Below are 18968 nucleotides of genomic sequence, written 5' to 3'. Positions count from 1 at the left end.
GCATGTCAAAGTTACAGTCCGGACATGTAATCAAATCCGGACACAAGCACGCACGGTTGCACATACACTGAACAGACCTAGTGACCTGGTTCTTGCGCATGACACTCCGTCTCATGATGGTGAGCAACTGTGCCAAGTTTCATCAAAATCCTTCCATGCTTTGAAGAAGATATGCTCCGGACGTCACCTGCCGGCCCGCCAGGGCGTTCCCATAATACGTCCAATTTTTCAAACGGGCGTATAAAAAGGGCAATAATTCTTAGAAAATGATCCTTGATAGAGTTACCTCCTCTTGTCTAATAAATTGGGTACATCACAATAAATTATGTCTAGTATCATGTCAATACCTATGATAAGATATTGGGTAATTGACTGAAAACTGAAAATTCAAGGTCGAAATAGGGCAATAGCTCAACAAAAAAATCATTGAAAGTCACCTAGTCAACAGAATGAGGTCACCACTGTAAAGAAGAAAAATACCTTGTTACACTGTATTGAGAAATTGGAGACTGACGGACAGTAAGAGGTATTTACTCTGTAAAAACTAATCACAGGGTTACCTGCATTGCAATGAATACAAGAGCGCCGCCAAGCAGGGCAATATACGCCCAAAGGGTTACATCAGAGGATGGGCGCAAAATTTAAAGAACTTGACTGTTGAAGCCCAAAGGACAGGAAAAAAAAAAAGAAGAAAATCCAGAAAAAAATTTTTACCAGGTAAAGTTACGTCAAAATACAACTAAAAATTGGAGGTACCATCCATGTTGTACCACAGAAAAGTGGTCTCGGTTTTTCCCTATGGCAAATAATAAAAAAGTTTCAAAATAAGTTATTTATAGTAACAAAAAAGGGAAGTAATACAAAAAAATTATTGTAAGAGAACAAAAAAGGGATCTGCCAAATAAAAACAAGAGCACTGCAATGCAGAGCAATATACACAAAGCAAAGTCATATATGACATTTGACCACCAAGTGTGACCTTGACCTTGAAGTGAGTCATCTAAAACATGCCCTCTGCACGTCGCCCCAGTGTGGTGAACATTTGTGCCAAGTTTCTTTGGAATCCTCCAAGCAGTTCAAGAGTTACAGAGCGGACACGAAACACACTTATATGACCTTTAAACCCTAAGTGTGACCTTGACCTTGAACCTAGTCATCCAAAACAAGCGCTCTGCACGTCGTCTTCATGTGGTGAACATTTGTGTCAAGTTTTCTTTGAAATCCTTCAAGGGGTTCAAGAGTTACAGAGCGGAAACCACGAAATTGCTAACGGACGGACGGACAGACGGACACCGGCGTCATAACATAATACATCCCTTCGGGCGTATAAAAATGTGTAAAAGTGAACAAGTTTTTCAAGTTTCAAATGGTTACCTTTGACAGTTTTTGAGAAAAACAAAATTTAAGTAACGCAGACGATCAATAATTTGATTTTCTGATAAAAAATAGTAAAAGAATAAACAAAGAATGTGTTAGAATAAACTCTCTTTTGACCTTTGACCAAAGTGTGACCTTGACCATGGTTATATGGATGCGACTTGTGTGCAACACATCAGAGTGAAGATATGCGACAACAAATTTGAAATTCTCTAAGGGGTCTCAACAACAAGAGCTGTCCGTAAGACAGCGCGCTCCACTATTCGGTGATTTGACAGTAAAATGAATATATGTCTCAACAGGAGACCTTACTTTAAAGGAAGATACATCAAGGGCATAATTCTGTCAAGAACACATATTAGAGTTATTGGGATTGCTACCACACATGCAGATGATGATGGTAAAGTGGTCACTATCTTTTAAAGTACCAAAGGTATGTCTATAAACGAAGCTTTCCAAAGAATTTAACATGAAAATAATTCCAAGTATAACAAGTTTGTGACCTTAACCTAAGTATAACACCTTGGTGACCTTGACCTTGGTATAATGGGCCGACCCCCTGTACATACTTTGTTTGTATGCTGGACAATGTTTATGTAAAGTTACAGAAAGATATAAGCAATAATAACAAAGCTATGACAGAAAAACAAAGGTTGCCGAAAAAACTTTAACCTTAAAAATAACCAAAGACGTCACTATAACACCTTGGTGACATTGACCTTGGCGCGTTATATTATTTCAAAGTGTTTGCCGATTTAATCAGTCGTGATCAATCAACAGATGCTTACGAAGTATAAAACTGGCGGTACAGCCGGTGTAACCCATTAAATATTGACCCCATTGATCAAAATTTAATGTTGAAATGTTGGTGGGGCCATTTCTCAATGTTGAAAAAGGATCTTTGATCAAAATTTAATGCTGAAATGTTGACGGGGTCAATTCTCAACATTGAAAAAGGACCCTTTGATCAAAATTTGATGTTGAAATGTTGAGGGGGTCAATTCTCAATGTTGAAAAGGATCTATGGGGCCAATTTTCAACGTGGTCAGTATTTAATGTTACACTGGGCGTAATAAACCGAACGAGTCCATTTTTCAACAACTTTTTGATTTCTCAGACTTCCAATCAAAAATTCATTGCTTTCCTGTGTAGAAAATACTAGTAACATATTAAAAAGGTACCATTAGCATTATACACAAACGATCAAGTTTTCTTATTTCAAAGCGTTTTGCTGACTTAAATCAATTGTGATCAATATGCTTACTAAAGGAGACCTCATTCAGTTGCCATGTGATGTTGGCGAGATTTGCTCTATAACGCCTTTCAAGTTGCCAATCTATTTTTCTTTGGTATAATATACAAGTTTGGAGTCATGCTGTGAAATATTTAAAGAGCGTGAAAAGTTTTGACTTGATTGTTCAAAGAATATTAAGTTCTAGATAAATTTTTTTAATAAGATCCTTTATGAATACTGGCCCAGATCTAGTTTAACAATATTAATAATTCAAATCACTACTGTATGTTTTTTTTTATGCCTTCTTTTGGTTCATAAATATCATCAGAGATCAGGCTATATGACTATCTGTATCGAGCAGTGAACTTGTTCACTTTCTACAGTATATAATCATGGGCCTATTTTCACCAATACTGGTATTAAACAAAAGCTCATGACGTCAACAAGACTGCTTCAAAGTTCTTTAAGTTATGTAGTTTGAGCAAATTGACATAGCTCCAATTTCGAAAACTGACATACTTTCCACACACACTAAAACCCTTGTGAAAACTTAAATCACACGCAAGTCACATTAAAGACATTACAGTATATCTCCAAATCCTCTGGCTGACCGTCAAATCCCCTGCCTGCAGCAGACGCACCCGTCACACCTTTCTGTAATAATATTGAATGTTTTGTTTTAATATAATTCATTAATATTAAGTACTTGTGTAAAACAATGTCAATGATAGAATGATTCTGGAGCAAAGACACATTATTTGTTTAAATTGTTTCTGAAACTTAAATTTATGTTTTAAGCAAAATTTAAGGATGAAGATTTGGTTCTTTAATTTTATATCAGTTCAACCATCCTGAATCCTGCAGTAAAACCTGAATCAAATTATGCTGACCTTTTTAGTGCAACACCAAAAACAAAGAAGTAAAGCTGAAGATTATCAAGAGCTCAAGTTACATTTAATGTTGTAAATTTTCTGACTTATCCAAAAAGCATCAACACTGAACAATAGAAAAGCAATAGAATCTAAGCCTACCTTAAATTTCAATCCACCTTTTTTGAATGGAGCATGTTTTAAAAACAGCATCCTCAGCTTCTTTTTTTTGTTACTGTCATGAGTTTTCATAAGAGCATCTGAAAAAAAATCATTACAGTGGTGTAAAAGTTGTAATCAAATTGCCGTTATCACAAAGAGGCATCCACATTAGGCGCCATGCTCACATGTTAATTTAAATCTTATATTATATAATGAAACAACAAATGAAATTTAAAACTATCTAAAATAGCTATTTAAATGGATTCCCGCTTGATTATGATGTTTTAGATAAAACAACAAATGAGACTGAAAAATGGTTTGAGAACATGAGGCCCAGCTGAGCTTTTTCTTTTCTGAATTGTCCCCAAAAAATACCTGTCAGTGATGATGATTTATGTTATCAATATTCTAAACATGTTGTTTTTTTTAATTATCAAGCTACCTATCCTCTTTCTCTGGACATGTTAAAAACAAATTTACTCCACACTGTAACAGTACTTACTGAACTTACTCAATATTGACCTGCAGCCAGCATTGGCCTGCAGATAGCCAGGTCTTCCAGTTACTTTTCTCCTCTCATTCCTTTCAGGGAATACAATGACCAAACCTTATTCCATCCCGTAAAAGTCATCATCAGACGACATGTGGTGTCAACATCTTTGCTACCGAATGTGCAATAATATTGGGACTGTAAAAAGGAAACAGAACAACAGTTAAACTATTGTAAATATGTAGGTCCAATCAGTTCTACAGCAATCGTATTGACAAGAGTAGATCGCATTATAAGAACAAGACAGTACTCATTGAATAAACTTTTTATGCCATTAATGGTATCAAATGATTCAATTTCAGTCATTAAACCTTTAAAATTTAAATAATTAGAGCTATCACTGAAGGTGATGAATACCTCCATATCGTATGGCACCTAAATTGCTTATTTTCTGAAGACACTGACTTTAAAAAGTATCTCAAGTCAAGGTGAAGGTCAAAGTAACATGTAAATGCACGTGTTCCTTGCGCTCATGATGGTGATGTGCATGTAAAATTATTTGAAAATTTAGAGAGCAGTTTAGGAGACATAACTGTACGTTAAGAATTTAACTTAAGAATTTACATCATGCAAAGCTTGGTATCTACATGCATTTATACCATCTCTCATGTCTCACTTGACATGAGGATCGTACCAATTAAGGTATTCGCCACCTCTCCGTGTGAACAGGCCTGAAGATTGACAAAGAAACATGAGATAGCTTTCAGATTTGAACTGGTTTTACTATGTATGACATACTTAAATATTTACATCATGCAAGTCTTGGTATCTACATGCATTTGTACCACCTCTCCTAATCTATCCTACTTGGCACGAGGATCGTAACATTTAAGGTATTCGCCACCTCTCCATGTAAACAGGCCTGAGGATTGACAAAGAAACACGAGATTTGAACTGGTTTTTACTACGTATGACAAACTTAGGTATTTACATCATGCAAGTCTTGGGGGTCACACATTAAACCGGAATCCACCTAAAAACCGGAATACACCGGAATACACTTTCTATAATCGGAATACACCTGTATTTTTTTAATTAAAGGTATTTTTGAAGGTTTTTTGATATAATTCAATCATATATATCATAAATAATCAACATACCAAAGGAAAATACAATACGTTCACGCAAAACGATTTATAAGAGATTGAAATTCGGCGACCCGCGCGGGAAATTACCATAACCGAAATACACCCGTATTTCTTCAACAAATGCTATTTTTGAAGTGGTTTATGACTGAATTCCCAATAATATATATCATAAATAATTAATTTTCAAAATGAAATTAAAATACTTTTGCGCATTACGTTTTGTACATGATTGAAAATCGGCGAAGGCACTGGAAATTTGCGTATTCGTAAAAAGAATTTCCATGCCCTAAAATTCTCTAATGTACACCCGTGTTTCTTAATTAATCGTATTTTTAGGGTTTATGATAGAATTCAATCATATCTAAAATAAATAATTAATTTACAAAAGGAAATTAAAATGCGCGTAACGTTTTATACGAGGTTGCAAATTTGTTGAGCGCACGGGAATTTGCGCACTCGTGGATGAACCACAATCGCCATAATTTTGTTAGATTTAACTTAGGTAGGTAAATTTCTTTCAAGTTTCGATATTTTGGGTCAAATTATTTCAAAATAGCCTTTTTATGCTATAATATAATATTCCTTAAGTTTATGAAATATAGTGTAACCATATCAGCTTCTTTAATTTGTTTATTAAAAGCGAATGTGCATAAACTGACAGGTAAATGTGTCAAACGATAATAGCGGATATCCTACCCCTATGACCTATCTGCCCTTAAGGAATTTACATTATTGTTTAAGAAGAATATCTTAAAAGTAAAGTGTCTTGTCAAAAATATACATGTACAAAGATGCATTTAAAACCGCAACGACATCATATTGCTTTATTTAAAACCACATTTCTATTTACGTTCACGAGGTCACGTAACTAACCGAAATCTGTTTGCCAAAAATCGTTTTACTCCATTTATTTAAATTGCTGCCGCTTTTTCATTATTTAAGATTTTTTTATTCTGTTCTTTGTACTTTCTGGTCAAAAGTCTGAATTTTATGTCCATAGTATGTATTATTTATTTACTTTTAGAAAGAAATAAGTAATAAAGATCGCGCTGTTTGATGTTTTACAAATAATTATGTGAAAATTTGACCGTTTTTATAGAATTTTCCCTACATTACTGTCGATATCTTATTAAAATCGTTATAGAATCCAAATTGTATTACTTCTTAAGCGGTGTTGAAAACTTGAAGTGATAATATTAAAAAAATGAATGCAGTACGCGCGTTTTTTTTGTACGTGTTGATTAACAAAAGTAACGTCGAGCGATGTAAATTAGATATTACGATAGGTCGCACGTGCTCGTGGAATGGAAATTACCGGCATGATGTTTTGTATCTTTACAATTCCCGGGTAAATTCCAGTCAATCCAAATAATAAGTTTTTTGACGTTTTTCACAATGTAATTTCTGAATTTTGGTAAAGTTACGACGTAAAAACACTTTTCCTAAATTTCCGGAGTGGACTGGAATTAATAAAACTGATTTTAACAAAATAAGGAATTCTGTAAATGAAACACTGAACAATTATTTATAGGAAGACTATGTTGATAAAGGAAAACGACTACGATACCCGAGACACTATGATCGAGACTTAGTGCATCCTGGAGAGAAGGAAGGAGGAATGTTAATGTTTAAATCTACAATACATCGCTGTTTAAGCAAAACATTGAATTAGTATTGATACGTTAAAGTACATGAAAATTAAAAAAATATACTGAATGTACCTGTTTTTCTTCAATTTTTCAATTTGCAATTATAACGACAAGTATGAAATTAAATAAAAGCTTATCATATTTAACTGCACATACCTTGTCAGACATTATTTGTCACATGTCGCATGTGTGTGCTTACAAATATACTGATTAATTGATATAATCAATAGGTGTGATAATCTAATCAAACTCTATCAGGACTAATCAGAGGCACGTGTTTGTTACGTTGCACATATTCAAAGGATATTAATTGTGCTTTGGAAATAAGCGCAGTAAACGTTTTTATATTTATATATTAAACATAATAATTCATTTAAAAATTGAACATTGATATTTTTTCTTAATTAATTTTTTTTTATTTGTTAAACGAAATGCGAAATATGAAGAAATAATTAAATAATTTCCAATTATAAACATGTGACATGCCCTTTCCGATCATGTTATGTCCTTTCCGATCAGCGTGGTTTATGCCACTCGTATTTTGTCTATAATTCATTTTTAAAAAACAAAAATTGCTATTTTATCATTCATAGTTTATTTTCTTTTTTGTTAAATGAAATATGAAGAAACAATTAAATAGGTTTCAATAATAAACATGTGACATGCCCTTTCCGATCATGTTAACCCCTTTCCGATCCGCGCGGTTTATGTCGGGACCCGTATTTTGTTTATGATTCATTTAAAATCGAATATTGATATTTTTTTATCTTAAATTATTTTCTTATTATTTGAAGAAACATTTAAATTTTAATGATCAACATTCCGGTATCTAGTCATAGCGACGTAAGCGTAAAACGTAAAGTTATAATCTCGTATACAGAATTAACTTTTAATAAACTTCTCTCAAATATTCATTCATATTTAATCTGATTAAACATGGTTCTACAACTTACAAAAAAATGATAAAAAGTGTTTAAGAGAATACTATTTATTTTTTTAAAAAAGGACGAGTGCATTTATGTAATGGAAACTTCCCGTGCGCTCGCCAAATTCAAATCTCGTATAAAATCGTTTTGCGTTAAAGTATTTTATTTTCCTTTTGTAAACTTATTATTTATATTATACACGAATGATTTCTGCAATAAACCCTACAAAAATACCATTTATTAATAAAATACGGGTGTATTTCGGGTTTTGGAAATTTCCCGCGCGGTCGCCGAACTTCATTCTCGTATAAAATCATTTTGCGTAAATGTATTTTATTTTCCTTTCGTATGTTAATTACTTATGTTATATATGATTGAATTATATCAAAAACCCTTCAGAAATACCTTAAACTTAAAAAATACGGGTGTATTCCGGTTATGGAAAGTGTATTCCGGTGTATTCCGGTTTTTAGGTGGATTCCGGTTTAATGTGTGACCGAGTCTTGGTATCTACATGCATTTGTACCACCTCTCCTGTCCTACTTGGCATGAGGATCGAACCATTTAAGGTATTTGCCACCTCTCCATGTAAACAGGCCTGAGGATTGACAAAAAACATGAGATAGCTTTCAGATTTGAATTGAATTGGTTTTTTTAACCTATACTGTGTTGGTGTGCTGTAAAACCCAACTAAATTAATTAGTTTTACTATATTGTATGAAGTACTTTGAGTATTTACATCATGCAAGTCTTGGTATCTACATGCATTTGTACCACCTCTTCTTAGTTCTACTTTGCACAAGGATCATACCATTTAAGGTACATTGTATTCGCCACCTCTCCATGTAAACAGGCCCGAGGATTGACAAAAGAAACATGTAATAGCTTTCAGGCTTGAATTAGTTTTTCTATGACATACTAAGTAGTGACTAATCTTGGTATCTACATGCATTTGTACCACCTCTCCTGTCCTACTGGCATGAGGATCGGACCAATTAAGGTTTCGCCACCTCTCCATGTAAAAAGGCCTGAGGATTGACAAAGAAACACGAGATATCTTCCAGATTTGAACTGGTTCTACTATATAGCTTTCAGACTGGAATTAGTTTACTATGACATACTAAGTAGTGACATGCAAATCTTGGTATCTACATGCATTTGTACCACCTCTCCTGTCCTACTTGGCATGAGGATCGGACCAGTTAAGGTATTCGCCACCTCTACATGTAAACAGGCCTGAGGATTGACAAAGAAACACGAGATATCTTCCAGATTTGAATTGGTTCTACTATATAGCTTTCAGACTGGAATTAGTTTACTATGACATACTAAGTAGTGACATGCAAATCTTGGTATCTACATGCATTTGTACCACCTCTCCTGTCCTACTTGGCATGAGGATCGGACCAATTAAGGTATTCGCCACCTCTCCATGTAAACAGGCCTGAGGATTGACAAAGAAACACGAGATATCTTCCAGATTTGAATTGGTTTTACTGTAGCTTTCAGACTTGGAATTAGTTTACAATGACATACTAAGTAGTGACATGCAAATCTTGGTATCTACATGCATTTGTACCACCTCTCCTGTCCTACTTGGCATGAGGATCGGACCAATTAAGGTATTCGCCACCTCTCCATGTAAACAGGCCTGAGGATTGACAAAGAAACAAGAGATATCTTCCAGATTTGAATTGGTTTTACTGTAGCTTTCAGACTGGAATTAAGTTTGGTAAAGGGATCTCAGATCGGCTAAATCTCAGACTAGGCATTCGGTAACCCAGATGGCTAGATACATCCTTGAGTTAATTTTATTAATTCAATCAGGTTTTCTGAAAATTTATTTTCATAAGTACGCAGCTTATCTGAAGCTCTGATTTAATACTTATATAGTTAAAAATATAAATATAATCTGAAAAGTAGATCCCTTGGAAGCACCGAGAACAAAACAATTTTAACAAACAGTGAAAATTGCAGACTCAGTTTGATTGAGTCTGTTCATGAGCAGTTATGGATAATGTAACACTGCCCACGCCCCCTATCACCGGCTTAAGCAGTAATCAATCTTCAAATCTAAATGAGTTGATATCAATGATCCCGAAGGACCAGAAAATACATCAACACTGAGATGAAGTCGGGGCGACTTTTATGGCCGCCACACAGCACTTAACATCCGCTGTTGTGCTGTAAATATAATCTGAAAAGTAGATCCCGTGAAAGCACTAAAAGACTTCGAAACAGAAATTAAATAGTTGCGGACGCACTGGTCGAGAGGGCTAAGACGCTTTCCTATGGAGGCGAAGGCCCCTGGTTCGAATCCTGGCTACTCCCACTGCGGTGCGTCCTTGGGCAAGGCACTTTATCACGACTGCCTCAGTCGACCCAGCTGTAAATGGGTACCAGCAAATTGCAGGGGGTGAGGTATAATTGGTTTTAACTGTTCTTAATATTGGGTCGCAGAAAAGCTCTAGTGAGCTTATGTTAATTGTTTCACCAAGCGATGGTAAATAAAACTTACCTTTACCTTTACCAGTGCTGAATATTATAAGGAAAGTTTCTTGTTTAACAGAAGTGGGTGGGGTATGGCAGCAGTTTGCATTCTTTTTTTTTCTTTACAGAAACTAGACTTTAGGGTTTTTACTGAATAAATTTCATGTTGCTGTTAACGAACGCATATGTAGGCTATTTGATCTGCAACAAAATCTTGACTTGGCCCAAATCTTGGGATAACTTTGCGCCAAAATGAATTCAAGAATAATCTAGAGTATATAAGTATTAATTTATATGTACTTACCTCAGTCTTACGTAAAACACCAGATATATCGATAGTTAATTGAAAGGAGATTTTATTCAGTTGTTCTAATGTGTAACAGTATCACCGAGAGACACCAAAAATACTAACGGACTTTGTAGATGTCAAATATATCAAAAGCATTCCGAATGCGGAGTTTTACCGCAGTCACGTGATTATTGCATTTGATAGCTATGCAGTTTGCGTGTGGCAAATTATAGCTATGCAATAATCACGTGACTGCGGTAAAACTCCGCATTCGGAATGCTTTTGATATATTTGACATCTACCGCCCAAAATGGAGGTCAAAATGACGTATATACTGGTAAACACTATCAATTTACAGATATATTCAAAGTATTGTCATATTATCTGCCTAAAAGTGTATATTTTTGTTTATTTATTTCTTTTCTACTGTTTAGTTATCATTTAATCAAATTAAACGAGTAGTTAAGCAAAAACTTCAAATAAATTCCCAGTGCAGCTAGCTTGTTTACACTCCCCACCCACCAAAGGCCTGGCTCCCCTCCCCCACCCCACCCATGCAGAATACCCCCTCCCTACCTCAGAATACCCCCATCACAACGGGAACCGCCGCATCTCCTCTCCCAACACCCATCTATGTAAAATACCCCCTCACCTACCTCAGAACCCCCCATCTCAACAGAATCCACATCATATCCTCTCCCATCCCCTACCATGTAAAATACCCCCTCCCCTACCTCAGATCTCCCCATCACAATGGGAACCGTTCCCATCCCCCAATTTACAGCCCCATCCCCTCTCCTCCCGCTATAAAACTGAAATTCCTTAAAAGATCTAGATATGCTCCCCCAATCCCCCATTTGGAAACATTTTTTTAACAAATATCCCCCCTACATAACCACACCAACACAAAATTGATCCCCTTGCACATCCCATTAACGTTCAAATCCACCCCCCCCCCCCCCCACACACACCCCTCCTTCTGGTCCACTATCCAGTATCCCACCCCCTCTGGAGCCTCCATTGATCAATTATCTGTAATTGTAAGTAGCTCCCCATGGGGCAGTAATCAATATTGATTATTGTAACCCACACACTTAACCTAATTTATTTCAAGAAACAAGCTTATTTTTCAGAAGTTTGAAGTTCAGGTCATCAGTATTTCTGATGTACCCTCATAAATACATAATTTGCTTAAGCGTAGGTCCCAGGTATGATCGGGCGGGGGTAGGGTGGGGGGCAGGGGGCATTTTATCCTTCTAAAAATTGGTCAAAACTGCAGAGTTAAACTTAGAATGCATAAGAAGGGGTTTTTTGTGTGATTTTCTGTCAATATTGACAACTTTGAATTTTTGGAAAATGTGAAAAAAATAAAGTGATTCATCTGTATGAAATAATTTCTATGTTTTTAATCTACGTCATGCTTAATGTAATGAGTGAAAAATTTCATTTTAACTTGCAGTTATGATTTAAATTGTAATTTTAACAGATCTCATACAACCAGTCTATAAATTTATACTGAAAAATCTTCAGATTTATGGATTGTAAATATATTTACAGAATGTCCATAAAAAGAGAGAAAATTCTAGACCTGCATACAGCATATGCTGTACAAATTACCTATATAACTGGCAATGTTTTGCGGCAGAAGGGGAGTGTTGGTGTTGGAGATAAGGTGTCGGCTGCTTACCACGGAGACGTGGGTTTGAACCCTAATAATGGGTCATGGCAGTTAACGTCCTCATTAAACGCCATTCCAAGGTTTTCCCGGATTCGGCTTTATTCTTCACAATTGAGCGAAAAAAATTAGTATATAAGGGAGTAGCAAAGCAGTTCACGTATGAGGCAGTTGACAGCTGCTGAGCAGGCGACCTCGGTAGCTCCGCAAGTAGGCAGGCTTTTCTAGGCAACTGTCGGTTTTGAATATACTTTCATAACTACTCTTTCACTGAAAATTGGCAACATTGTAAAAACGTTAATATAACGTTACCTTAACAACGTTGTGATTCAAACTTGAGTAAAACGTTGTGACAACGTTACTTTACAACGTTGTGACAACGTTACAGCACTGTTACGTACACAACGTTGTAGCTCAACGTTTGCACAACGTTGTACTAACGTTGTAGATTTTACAAGATTCAGATAAAAACTCAGTGTGTCTTTTTATAGGGTCTTTTCAGTACATTCACACATTGCTTGCATAGGACTTTCTCCTATACATTTCAAATCACTATTTTGAATAGTTCTCAACGTTGTTACAACGTTGTCACAACGTTGTAAAATAACACAACTAACATACAACTAAAACACAACGTTGTCTTAACGTTGTGTGTTTGCTGGGTAGCTGCAAGCATATTTTAGGCCAAGACAATGAGTTTAAGTCTAAACATTTTTGAAAGAATATAGCATTACACACACTACTTGATGTATTAAATTGTGTTTAGACCACACTTTTATTGTGGGTCTTTGAAATTAAACTTTCCTATTTTTATAGATTTACGATAGTCCACTATGTGTATAGATGTATGGAACGATGCGCTGTCTTGATAGTACATCAGTTTTAGTCAAAGATATGTAATATCGAATGTCTTTACCAATTCTTATACTCCCCCGTGAATAGTTAGCTTTCAAAAATACATTACTATGCCACATAATTTATCACATATTTTCACGAGTACAGTTTTTAAATGTTAAGATATAAAGAACATACATCTATCAGATATTTAATGAGATACTATGCAATTCACCAAATTCAGAAGTTTAGAGAACGCCTCTCGAAGAGTTAGATTTTAAAATGTAAGAATATAAGTTGAAACCCTCTCGTACATAATTTCTTCACTTGAATGTTTTACTTTTACCTTTGGCTGATATTGAGTTTGTTTTCTACAAGACAGGTAAACCAGACTTCATTAGACGACAAAGTTGATTTAGAAAGTTATAATACAAACGCAGTGTGGGAAATCCTAGCAACAAGTGTAGACAAGAGAAAAGTAGCTAATGTTGATGTGTTATCTTACAAACTAAAAATTCAAAGAAAGCATTTACACGAGATGTTGACACTGTTTGTTCCAGTTCTGTTGTTGACAATTTTGGACCTTTTTGTGTTTGCTCTTCCTAACGGAGGCGATAGATCAGGATACGCGGTTACTGTATTCCTCGCCTTTTCCGTGTATTTTACTATCGTGGATACGGTAATGCCGCCAAATTCCGAGAAGGTTTCTTTGTTTTCTGTTTATCTAGTTATCCAAACTTGTCAGTCAACAATAATCACAATTTTGTCTGTACTTCTGACAAAAGTTGAGTTTATAGACGAGAGCACGAGGATACCGCGCTTTCTTGTGTTTCTCGTAAGAATTTCTGGAGCAAGCTGTAAGAGAAAGAAACCAGCGGAGGTGTATGCATTGGAACATATTACTGAAGGTGAAACTTCTGAAGGGAATACAGTTGAGAAAGATTTGAAAGAAATAACTAAGCCAACAACTTGGACAATGGTTACTGACGCAGTAGATAAGATAGCTTTTATTGTTTTCACACTCGTATTTATACTCACGGCTGTAAGTTTCTTCTGCGTTATAATCTTGGTACCAAAATGATTGAAATGAAATTATTCTCCCGTCTTCAGAGGGCAATCAAATTTCAATGAAATATACCTCTCTTCGAAATTAATGACTCTTTTATACAACCAGATATATAAATAACATTAGGTTGCTGTATTATAAATTTAAATCTATTCGGTAAATCAAAGAGAAAGAATATAAAAGTTGAAGCTTTTAGCACGGATTTTTATTTTTTCGGAGACGACCCTAATAAATTTGAATTTATAAAGACAGTAACCTTAAGTTTTATTTTAATTTGCTATCTTCTGACTTGAAATCATTTCTTAATTAAAACCAACTAGTAATGTGTCCGTCTTAAACAATTATAGTTTAAAAAATCAATACGCCAAAATGCATGCACAGTCTAATTCGTAATATGAACTGAAATAACTCTTTAAAATCCCTAACATATTAAAATAAAAGAGGAAAAAATACGACTTACCTTGTGGTTTGACTTCCGTGTAGTGCTAAGCATAATTAGATAAATTACAACTTGCTGCCAAGAGAAATTTTATCAGAAGTTCAGTTGCAAGTCGGATACCCCTTCTCACAAAGCAAACATTAGACCTATGGTAAATTGATACATGCTATAACGCCGCTTGAAAGAAAACATAGATAGCCATTTCTTTGACGATCGGATTCAATAACATTCCTTTCCTGGTGCAATATTCCTTGATTTAGGTGCAGAAATCTAAAATCATTTGCAAAAGCTCTGTATGACTCAACTTCCGTTTGTATTAGCGATTCCGTGATAAAGGGTTCTTTGTACATTTGTGAAAGTCTCCCGTACATAAAGAAATTTCTTTTATAAAAATCATATAGATATGTCTTTCGTAGATGTTTTCAAAGTACAAGATGGCGTCGTTTTGAAAAAAGTCCTAAAAGAAGTCTTTTATTTCGTCACTGGCCTAATAATGCAAAATCTGTTATAAACCTAGATATGCCAGTTATTTCGTATAAAGTTAGGATAAATATCTCTATACTAATCGAAACCTCTAATTTCATAGTATCTTTCATACTATTTAGACCACTGCCAGTGGAGCGTTCAGAAAGACTACTAGTTACACTGCTTGCATCTTGGCACTAACAAGCTATGTTAAGTTTTTATCTTGCTGACTACTCTTTACTTTCATGCTATAATCGACACATTTTGTAAATTAACAAAGCTATTTACAGTACAGACTGGAATCCTGCAATCATTTGTTTGGTCATAATGTTTTATATTTGATTAACACCAGCCATAAAATGCACAATCAACTGTATTTTGATAGAAACACAAAACACAAAGGTTATGAACTGTTTTAATCAGAAACAAAACAAATATGTTCCATCCTTTCGAAAATCATCAGATTTTACGATATCAGATATGTTTTAAAACTTCGGTTTTCATCCCGTTTCCTGTTAAATCCTTTATCTTGCACGTAGATTAAATGATCCTACAAAATACCGCTGAGCAAGAAATATGTTAATTCCTTTGCTTTAAGATGATTTAACTAAAAACAAGATTTCAACGGCAGTGTCTCCCACACAGGCATTTGGTTACACTGACGGCATTTTCCTAAATTGGCCTGTACCTACTGTTTGTTGGTTTTAATACGTGCACCAATATCCCCTGTATTCAAAAAGTTGATTTACTTTTATAAATAATGTTAACATTTTATGTTTTGGTATATTAGTCAAACATAAGGTAACGCAGTGGCGGCCAATTTAGGTAATGGAACCACAGCTGACTAGCTTGACTGGTTTCGCAAACGGTAGTAAGCCACTAATTTATCGTGGTGCGATTGGTATACGTCGCACCGATCAATTCCTGAGATTATTTTATACATTTTCCATAATCATTGCTTTAAGGATGTAGACATGTTCCTTGCAGAAATGTTTCTAAAAAAACTATAGGGTCATCCAACTAACATTACTGTGAACATATTATGAAATAAGGCTATTGCTTTCACAATACATTTTCGAATTTAATATTTAATATTAATATTTAATATTAAAACTAACAAACAGTAGGTTCAGGCCAATGTAGGAAAAGTACCATCAGTGCAACTAAGTGCCTGTGGTCTCCCATACAGTTATTGTTCTTATATTTCCGCTTCTTACGGCTAACTTCACGAGCCTAAACTAAGTAGGAGAATGAAAACGGCAAGCAAACACTAAATTTTCTCTCGGAAACGATATTTTTATAGCTGGATTGATTCAATTATGCAAGCGATGCGACAGCCATTTTGTTTTAATCAAAATTGATATCGGAAAATTACTAGCAGGATATGAAATATATCCTGTTTGCACGTGACGTCTATTGACCAGTAGAAATGCAAGAAACTTGTGGAAGGCAAGATAAAGTATAGTATCTATGATGAAATTTTAAGTATGTTTAATTAATATTTGCAACTAGTTTTATTTTTTCTAAATATGTAGACAATTAAATGTATAATGGCAAAGCATGTTGCAGGAACATTCAGTCGAGCACTAGGGCCACTGATAACTTTTCAAAATTGTATGATTCAGTTGTGTGGAGCACCTTTAGATATGGAGATTTTTCCAGGGGGACTGCCAGGTTCCATGCTTTAGAGCAGTACAAAATTATGCGTAAAGGTTGTTTAGTGGTTATACACCTAATGCTACTGTAGATGGAAATATGAAATGGGATTAATATTCAATAATTATCTACAGTTGTAAATCAGTGACAGAATTAATTACAAATTTTACAATGTCAAATGTCATAAAGAGGAGCTTCTTTTTAAAAAAAAAATGGAATTTAAGGTTATGCACGCTCTTTCATGGAAGGAATTGCACGCAGAGGAATGGAAGGTATACACTTCAGATATATACTTTATTTAACTGTTGAATGCCAGGAAACTATAACATGTAAAATACATATAAGTGATATTTCTTGATATTATTTCCCACCTTTTAGTACATGTGTATATTTACTTTTATGTACTGACATATGTGCAAGAGCTAATACTATTATACTAAAGCGTTTGTTTCGTCAACTCTAGGTAAGGTTTAAGGTGTCCATGCATTGCACTTGCATTTCTTCTTCCGCTAGAGTGCTAGTTATGCATCTTTATTTATTTGTTTATTTAATTACTTTATTATTTAGCTTGTACAGTTTGAAGTTCCCCTCGCGCTATTTTCGCATTTCTGTTTTATTACATTACCCTAGTATAAAAATATGAATTGTTTAGAATTTTCTTGCGTTTTAAAACTGTTACACTAGTTTCGAATTTCTTTTTATTTGTTACACACACCTTTACTGGAAAGACAGGTATACAAAACGTTAAAACTCTGGTAAGTGTCTTCTCTCGCTTGTCTTTCATAAAATTCATTTTACATTTTTGTAATAACATTTTGGATTTTCAGGTTAATGTGCGTTAGATGTGAACAATGTATGATATATACTTCCGGGGATTTTTGTATTTTGTCAACGTGTCCTAGATCAAGATGATCCGTAGATCTGCGATCTCCCTATTGAGCTAAATGGGCGGGCATTGTATATTAGGAATCATGCTATACTGTTTAACGTACTGGTATACTTCCTCTGTCCATGGCATTTTGGTAGAAAACAACACATTTCTTTGCCAAAAGACGGGCGGGCCGACGTACGGAAAAAGGTAAAATCTAAGTACCCCCTTCCCCACCCACACCCCACCCTCTCCATAACTGAGCACAAAACTGACAAAAATCTGTAGATGTGTCCCTGTATTTTTGACAGAAATAAGAAGTATAATATAATTGAAAAATAAATGTTAAACAATTTTATAAAGCAGAAATCTAATTTTGGATATGCTGACTTACACTTACATCAATTTTGCTGGTTTGGTTAGTCCATGTTTTGTATAAAAATATTATATCACAACGATTTAGTATGTTAATAATTCTTCATCTTGCTTTTTATTATCAGTCAATCCGTTGAGGTTACCCTCTCCGGTTGTCTCGATGCGCTTTTCCATCTATGAATAGATAGTCGCACGACAACCAAGCCCTTTGTCCCTTATTCCTGGCTTCTTTCATCTTAGGGAACAACGCCTTTCGCTTTTCATTTAATGAGACCTAAGTTATAGTCAGAACTTTCCACTTTCTCCACAACTCTGTTTAGTCGCTCACTCATTTTAACATTTTGATAATTTATCCAGTTCCACAACTTGGCTAGATCCATTTAAAAATTACAATTTTTTTCTAACGACTCAAGCGTACCCAACCGTTTCTCTGCCAATTATCTTTGTAAGTGTCATTAAATCAGCATTTGAAGGAGATTTACAGGGGTATTCACTTGTCATTTCGTTCAGTCTGACTAATGTACTTGATCTTCTAAACGAAGATCTGAGAATGACCTATTCACATTCATCTTTCTGTATAGTTGGATTTCCGATATTGCTATTTTTATTTTCGCAAATCTATCTTTATTGAACCAATCAGACGACTCGTTTCAACAAGCATTTGGCTGAATCATTAAAATAGCGTCAAATGTCACAGGGTGAGAAAAATGTGCAGTCAGTGCGGAGCTCGAACCCGGGACCCCTCGCTTATAGGGCGAGTGCTCTACCGACTGAGCTAACCGGCTGCCTGACACATATTCTCCCCTTACGTAACCAAGTCCGTACCGTGACATATGATACCTCTCAGATCACTGGGCACAGTCATGATGTGGTCGTCAAAATAAACATGAAAAACCCAGGCTAAATATGGTTTTTTTAAGCTTCTACTTTCACTTTCAAAATGTTGAAAGCAAGGC

The 18968-nt window shown here is 35.1% G+C and overlaps 1 protein-coding gene, 1 long non-coding RNA gene and 1 other non-coding gene across 4 annotated transcripts; 1 reads left to right on the top strand and 2 right to left on the bottom strand.

Moving 5' to 3' along the window:
- Nucleotides 1–3196: 3196 nt before the first annotated feature.
- Nucleotides 3197–5133, bottom strand: LOC123540908 (uncharacterized). Of its 2 annotated transcripts, none has more exons than XR_008371021.1 (3): nucleotides 4145–5133; nucleotides 3643–3740; nucleotides 3197–3265 (listed from the first exon to the last, which is right to left on the bottom strand). It is a non-coding gene; the product is annotated as an uncharacterized LOC123540908 (long non-coding RNA). The 2 variants fall into 2 exon arrangements; XR_008371020.1 differs by having other exon boundaries at nucleotides 4154–5133.
- Nucleotides 5134–12192: 7059 nt separating this feature from the next.
- LOC128555702 (uncharacterized) lies at nucleotides 12193–14224 on the top strand. The gene is made up of 2 exons (XM_053538882.1): nucleotides 12193–12392; nucleotides 13522–14224. The coding sequence occupies exons 1-2, from the start codon at nucleotides 12193–12195 to the stop codon at nucleotides 14222–14224; spliced, it is 903 nt and encodes a 300-aa protein (XP_053394857.1).
- A 4500-nt stretch (nucleotides 14225–18724) lies between these two features.
- Trnai-uau (transfer RNA isoleucine (anticodon UAU)) lies at nucleotides 18725–18797 on the bottom strand. The gene has a single exon. It is a non-coding gene; the product is annotated as a tRNA-Ile (tRNA).
- Nucleotides 18798–18968: the final 171 nt, after the last annotated feature.

This window comes from Mercenaria mercenaria, chromosome 1, assembly GCF_021730395.1.
Source record: "Mercenaria mercenaria strain notata chromosome 1, MADL_Memer_1, whole genome shotgun sequence".
In the NCBI taxonomy this organism is placed as follows: domain Eukaryota; kingdom Metazoa; phylum Mollusca; class Bivalvia; order Venerida; family Veneridae; genus Mercenaria; species Mercenaria mercenaria.
Note: the sequence above shows the minus strand (reverse complement) of the source record. Positions and strands in the feature narration are given on the sequence as shown.

Coding starts and splice junctions, on each gene's coding strand:
- LOC128555702 (XM_053538882.1), top strand. CDS start 12,193: ATGTCCATAAAAAGAGAGAAAATTCTAGACCTGCATACAGCATATGCT. Junction 12,393..13,521: donor TCATTAAACGCCATTCCAAG/GTTTTCCCGGAT, acceptor GTTTTCTACAAG/ACAGGTAAACCAGACTTCAT.